This window comes from Podarcis gaigeae, assembly GCF_964106915.1.
Source record: "Podarcis gaigeae genome assembly, chromosome: 17".
NCBI classification, from domain to species: Eukaryota; Metazoa; Chordata; class Lepidosauria; order Squamata; family Lacertidae; genus Podarcis; species Podarcis gaigeae.
In genome coordinates, this window is record NC_139694.1 from 37,491,325 (window position 1) to 37,498,541 (window position 7,217).

Sequence of the window (7,217 nt, forward strand, 5' to 3'; positions counted from 1 at the left end):
ACAGACAGACAGAAGCTAAATAGATTCACTAACTCCCTAAAAGGTGTTAGGAGACACAATACATTTTAAATTTAAAGGAAACTGAAAGAAAACAAGAAGACCAACAAAGAATTAATCATAGTAAAACAGGGAGAGTAAATTGTGGACAGATGCTAGACTTTGAGAAAGCCCCCAAAATAAAGCTTAGCCAAGAAAAAATTAAACTGAAAACTCAAGAAAACACCAAGATGAAGATTTTAAAGAGAATCATGAAAAGCAGATACACCTGATGACTAGAAAGGCCAAGAGAAAACAAAGACTCATGAAGGAACACAAGGGGCGAAATCAAGTTTATTTCCCTTTCGAGCAACAAGTGTTTGGATGTACAAAGGAGCAGAGGAAAGGGTAGGTGGAGATGAAGTCTGCTTCAAGCAGAGTGAAGAATAATTGCAGAAAATAGAAGGCTTTTCTTTTAAAAGGAGAAGCCATTTCATCAAAAGAAGTTTGGCGTTTCTGTTGCTGAAGTTCTTATTATCATTATTTATTGAATTTCTATACTGCCCTATACCCGAAGGTCTAAGGCCGGCTCACATAAAATATCAAATGTACAAAATCAAAACAGAAAGAACGACCCAAGAAGGGGTTCCCAGAGCAGAGACAGCAGGAGTCAGGCTACCCCTGTCCAGAGAGGGGCGCAACTGGGACACCAGCCGAAGCTGATGGAAGGCACTGGGGGTCACTGAGCTGACTGGGGGGTCACCCTTGTCTCTCGCCAGAGGTGCAGGGCGACCAAGGCCCTTTCTGTGCCAAAAGCAGGCCTAAACCCTGGTGGAAATGGAGCCAGAAAAGCAGCTTCTTCCAAGGGCCCCTGGATCTGGTCTGTGTCCACTCGCTCCAGAACCTCGCTCCAGAAGTTGGAAAAACCAAGATCGGTAAGATTTTAACACAGGTAAGACTTAGAAGTGAGAAGGGTAGCGGGATCCAGGGGGAGAAGACAACATAGTTTAATTTCATGTTAGCTCAGGTTGCCTTGTTGCCAAAAATGCTTTGCAGCCATTTTGTGATAGCTTCTTGGGGACTATAGATAAGCTTCTTTGCTAATGGGCAGAACTTAATTTTATGTATATTGTGGCTTCCAAGGAGTAGAATAACAAACCCTCTTGAGCAGCTGCTTAAAAGTGGTGGCATTTGGCATCTGAAGCCAAACGAATTGTACTTACTGGGCAACTGCAGAAGAGGGTCACCAAAATATTGTTGAGTTTTGGTTCCTTCAGGTGTGTATAAATCCAAAAGGATACATTTTGCATCCTTGCCAGTAATTCTGTTCCTAAGATAGAATACCCATTTTAAAAGCTGGTGCATCAAACTGCTTCCTTTGTCTGTATCAATGCCTTGCTGATTTCAGTGTGAAAAAACAAATAAGGCATTTTGAGTGTGAATCTACTGGTGGCAATGGGAGAGGCGGCCTGGTAGAGGCATTGGGAGTGAGTAGAGGTTTTCACCATTTTGCCAGCCATTTTTAAGCAAAAAAAGTCCAGCAAATGTTTAAGCACAAACATATTCACAATTAGGAAGGATTAGCCATGACCATTTTTTCCTGTACATAAAGGGCAGATTTTTTTCCCTGCTAATGGTAAGGATGAAATGACTGAGAAAATATTTGAAATCTTATGAATCCTGACTCTCTGGCCATTTTTACTCATACATAAGGGGGTGGCTGATTGTTCCACTACTGACCGGAGAGGGCCACACAAAATCATAATAACCTACATTTGTGAAATGTTTTGGAATAGAGGTTTGTACCCTTCAATCCTGTAGATAAAGGAGGCATGTAGCTCCCAATTTTCTTTGCCTGGGGTACATGTATGATTGTTTAATGCAGGGAACATATCCATAAATGCTGCGACTTTATTAGAAATTTAATTTGACCCAAATTGTATTGCTGACTTTTTGGTGTAAACTTGCACGATAGGGTTGATAGTTGCTGGGTTTTCAACAAACGCTAAAATCAGGATCCTTGCCAGTACTTCTGTTCCTAAGCTAATATATTTAAAACCTGGTGTAGCAAACTGCTTACTTTGCCTGTAACCTCTCACTTATTTACCTTCAACTACAATCGTAGCTTCTATTAAAAATACTTTTGAATTCTCAGAGGTGGCGATAGGCACTAATAACCAACAAGTAATCTCTAAATGCTCTATTGTAATTATAGCAATACAGTTGTGTGTCTTCTGGCTGAAGGTCAACTAGGTGAGTATCTTGTGCTTGGCTGAGGGGAAAATCTCTGTTGTGTTCTGCTTGCAACTCTTTGTACAAAGATTCTTTCAGGTCGCAGTGAGGGGGACCATTCAAGCACCCTGAGCCTGTTGGAGAAAAGGTAGGCTCTAAATGGAATCATCCATCAAATATGAAAACTAAATATTCCAAAGAGCTTGTATTGAGCAATGTTGGTTATTCAATCCTTGTTTCAGAAGAGCTGCGGACTCGAAAGCCGAATGCCGTCGCTCTCCGTGCTTCTACCTGGAGGGACTTCTCTTGTCGGGACACCACTGCAGGGGAGGCCCTTTCCTGTGCCATCACCACACAATAAGGTACATCTTTGGGTGGGACAGCCAGCCTTGTTTTGTTCCAGCTCTTTTTTTACAGAGCTACCTGTGCCAGAAGTAAGAGGCGGTGTCTGAGCTCTTGATGCATCAAGTGAACATCTGCAGTGCAGGATTGAGAGACACCTGCGTCTTGACTGCGCTGCTTTAGGTAACCGGCTGTTTTTGCTCCTGTGTCTGGAGGGGAGGGCTGCTGAAGACCCTAGTCTCTTCCAGGTGCATCTCAGGGACGCAAGAAATAGAATTTTGCAAGCCTTCAGGAAACTTAACGGCAAGTGAACTTCACACTCCACAATTCAGTGATCTTTTTCAGTCCAATCCTTTAGTGCTGGCTTCTCCATTTCCCCCCGCTTGATCTCTTCACAGTTCTGTCCCAGAGCCCACCACACTCAGGTGAAGCCAGCTCTTTCTGCAGAAGTCAGGTCAGTCAGAAGAGCTGTGTTCCAAAAACATTTCTCTGGAATTGGCGGGAAAGGGCTGGGGACAAACTAATGCGTCCAGATTGCTTTTCACAGACCAGCAGAAGGAAGTTCCAGGCCCATGAATTCACACTTCAGAGGGACAAACAAAAAGAAGAGCATAAAGGCGGAGTTTGAAGACTGGAACCAGTCTCTCTGTTCTGCAAATTAATGGCAGTCAACATGGCACTCTGTGACTTAAACACATCTAGGTGAATATCCCTTGCTAATGGCAAGGGATAAAACCTCGATTGTGTTCTGTCTGCAACTTCATCATTCTTAAGGGTTTTCTTTTTTCCTGAGAGAACATTCTGTATTCAGAGTGTTCTCTCAGGTTTTGCTTTTCACCTTGTTGCATTGGCCAAAAAAAAGCAAAAGACGCTGGTGGTTGGCGCTCCTGGTTTCCAGGACGGGGTTCAAGCCCCTGCGGTGTCCCTGCTTACTTCCAATGCAACCTCTCTCTCTCTCTCTCTCTTTCTATCCATCTCTCCCCCTTAAGAACTAAATGAAGCCAAGTGCTCCTCTGATGCATCACTGGTGTGTGTCTAAGACAAGGTGGATTACATGGATGCTTCCCATCCTAGCACTCCTTGTCATAGGGAGCAAAACACTATATATATATATATATATATATATATGCAGGTTTTGGTGTCCTCGGGTGTCTTCCCGTGTAAAAGTTGGGGTGTCTAGGCGACGTTTCGACGAGGTCTCACTCGTCATCTTCAGGCTGGTGCTTTCGGCTTCTTGTTACTGGAACAGAGCGGGATCTCAATGTTTGAGTTCCTATAAATACTGTAGAGGGGGTGTGGTGTCTAGCCTCCAATGTTCTGGGCAGAGAGGAAGTTCCCAGGCTAGTGTGCCTTTTCTTCTTTTGTTCCTTAATTACTTGAGAGATACCTTGAGTGATTTCTTGAGTGATATCCTGAGTACCACTTAGGTGGGTCATTAGGTGTGGATTAGTTGCTAAAGTCTTTGTGTCTTGACCTCTTGAACTTTGTGAAGAGTTTTCCTGAGAAGATGGCTGTATTGCACTTAGTTGTGCTTTGGCTTGGCTTCGTGTATAGGGGCGAGCTGTGGTTTTGTGGCTTGTGTCAGCCAGATCTGTGTAGGGATTGCAGGGGGGTGCAGCATCCGGAGGTGCCACCATGGATTGGCTACTGGATGGTGTCAGTAATTCATCTGTGGAGAGGGTCTGGGTTTGGGTCTGGTGTGGTTGATTGGTGTTGGCGTTCTGTGTGCCTCTGGATCTGGTGTCAGTTTTTGTGGGGAGGGCTAATTTCCAGATGTCTGGCAAGCGGGATGTGTCGTCACGCTTGTTCATGTTGTGAGGGTGTTTCTCTATCTCGATGGCTTCCATGATTATTCTCTTGTGGTGATGTTCCGTGTTAAAGAGCAATTTGGAATCTGCAAAATTAATTTCGTGTCCTGTTTCTTTCATGTGTTGGAAAAGAGAGGAAGTTTTTTCTTCTTTTTTGACGGCATTCTTGTGTTCTGCGATACGTGCATTTATTCGTCTGTTTGTTTGTCCAATGTACGTGGCTGGGCAGACTTTGCAGGGTATTTCATAGATCCCTTGGTTTTCCAACTGGATTTTATCCTTGGGGTTTCTGAGGATATTGGCTATTTTTTGGTTGGTGCAAAAGGCTGTTTTGATATTGTGTTTATGGAGGATTTTGCTAATTTTATCTGTAAGAAAACAATGGCATGGCCCTCCTTCCTTATATCAAGGGCACTACAGATAAAATTAGCAAAATCCTCCATAAACACAATATCAAAACAGCCTTTTGCACCAACCAAAAAATAGCCAATATCCTCAGAAACCCCAAGGATAAAATCCAGTTGGAAAACCAAGGGATCTATGAAATACCCTGCAAAGTCTGCCCAGCCACGTACATTGGACAAACAAACAGACGAATAAATGCACGTATCGCAGAACACAAGAATGCCGTCAAAAAAGAAGAAAAAACTTCCTCTCTTTTCCAACACATGAAAGAAACAGGACACGAAATTAATTTTGCAGATTCCAAATTGCTCTTTAACACGGAACATCACCACAAGAGAATAATCATGGAAGCCATCGAGATAGAGAAACACCCTCACAACATGAACAAGCGTGACGACACATCCCGCTTGCCAGACATCTGGAAATTAGCCCTCCCCACAAAAACTGACACCAGATCCAGAGGCACACAGAACGCCAACACCAATCAACCACACCAGACCCAAACCCAGACCCTCTCCACAGATGAATTACTGACACCATCCAGTAGCCAATCCATGGTGGCACCTCCGGATGCTGCACCCCCCTGCAATCCCTACACAGATCTGGCTGACACAAGCCACAAAACCACAGCTCGCCCCTATACACGAAGCCAAGCCAAAGCACAACTAAGTGCAATACAGCCATCTTCTCAGGAAAACTCTTCACAAAGTTCAAGAGGTCAAGACACAAAGACTTTAGCAACTAATCCACACCTAATGACCCACCTAAGTGGTACTCAGGATATCACTCAAGAAATCACTCAAGGTATCTCTCAAGTAATTAAGGAACAAAAGAAGAAAAGGCACACTAGCCTGGGAACTTCCTCTCTGCCCAGAACATTGGAGGCTAGACACCACACCCCCTCTACAGTATTTATAGGAACTCAAACATTGAGATCCCGCTCTGTTCCAGTAACAAGAAGCCGAAAGCACCAGCCTGAAGATGACGAGTGAGACCTCGTCGAAACGTCGCCTAGACACCCCAACTTTTACACGGGAAGACACCCGAGGACACCAAAACCTGCATTCCTGTACCCGTGAAAATCTACGAAAGCATATATATATATATATATATATATATATAGTTATATAGGCAATGGCCTTGCTATGGACTTCAGTTGGTCGCCTTGGTTGTCCGAGGGGCCTGGTAGGATTTTTTCCACTTGGCAAATTGGCACTGGCCACTTGGTTTTCGCCTACCTCGTAGCAATCGTCACAACTTTGTTAGGGTTGCAGTTAGGCATTGATTGACCTTGTGTGGGGGAGGGGAGGTGTGGCCATTACCTGCCCCTCCAAGCTTAAGGGTATTCCGTTAAATGAATCCGGGGGTGTTGATCTTGTCCGAAGCCCGGTTGGGGGCTAGGGCCTTGACAGGACCCCGATGGGAACACCAGGGGGAGCTTGAGTTGGTCTGCATCGACAGGGCTCACCCTTCCGGTGGTTTACCCTTCCTGCACTGCGGGCAGGAGTCAGATATAGTTGGGTCCAATCAATGCCTAAGTCAATACCGCTCACATTCTGTAATTTAATAAAGTTGTGGCCAAATTTGCCCAATAACATAAACCTAATATCCGTGTCTCTGTGGGAGTTATTTCCCAATGAGGCGGTGGCTGTGGGGTCTCAACACGCAAAGTAACCTAAATATACAAACAGACGGATCCTATTTAGATTATTCAGAATGTGGAAAAGGCCGGGATGAAAGAGGAAATGGCATGACGTTCACTCATTAGCAGAAGCAGAAGAGCAAATATAAGATGCTCAGGTGTCCTATTTTACAGAAGACAGTTGTCAGTTTTCAGGGCTCTCAGAGGCTTAAGATGTGGGCAGGTGACAGTTCTCTGTATGAAGGTGTCCTCTATTTGAATGGCCGGGCATTCCCGGGTCTGGCTGAAAAATACAGAAGGAAGAGCAGGGACACTGAAGTTGCCCATCAACAGATAGCACCTCGGCAGCAGACTAAGCACAACCACCTAGGCCACAGTCTTCCCCACTGCAGTGAGATGTATGATATTCCCCTGTAGAATTATAGGGTGACCCAACACATCAGTCATACTCAAGGTAATATCACACATCCAGCTAAGTCATACTTGGAATCACTGAAATCAGTGGGTCTAGTGACTATGACTTAGTAGGAGATAATAATATTTTTTAATGTGCATCTACACACAGCGTATGCAAACTGGTGTCCATTCCTTTGGCCAAGTGTCAATGGCCACTCTAAGCAAAGACGTGTCCAATTTCTGCAATCGGGGATATCTAGGGATGCAACATTGTCAGGCCCTTTTGTTTTCTCCTGATCATGAGGAATGCAGTTTGACCCTAAGTAAGTTTACTTTGAAGGAAGTCGGAGTGCTTCCATAGTCTTTCTCCCTAGTAAGTGCACGTTGGGGTAGGGCTATAGCTCCGTTTCAGAGTG

The 7,217-nt window shown here is 44.5% G+C and overlaps 1 protein-coding gene across 4 annotated transcripts; it reads left to right on the forward strand.

Moving 5' to 3' along the window:
- Positions 1-250: 250 nt before the first annotated feature.
- Positions 251-6,676, forward strand: LOC310835158 (uncharacterized protein; the record flags this gene model as incomplete). Of its 4 annotated transcripts, XM_083719952.1 has the most annotated exons (6): positions 269-384; positions 758-911; positions 2,451-2,570; positions 2,949-3,004; positions 3,098-3,252; positions 6,470-6,676. In XM_083719952.1, 5 exons carry the CDS (start codon positions 269-271, stop codon positions 3,210-3,212), a joined length of 561 nt encoding a protein of 186 aa, XP_083576078.1. In that variant the 3' UTR covers positions 3,213-3,252; positions 6,470-6,676. The 4 variants fall into 4 exon arrangements, 2 of the variants coding, with proteins under 2 accessions (XP_083576079.1, XP_083576078.1); XR_014559401.1 differs by lacking the exon at positions 6,470-6,676 and having other exon boundaries at positions 251-384; positions 756-2,356; positions 3,098-3,682; XM_083719953.1 differs by lacking the exon at positions 6,470-6,676 and having other exon boundaries at positions 251-384; positions 756-911; positions 3,098-3,688.
- Positions 6,677-7,217: the final 541 nt, after the last annotated feature.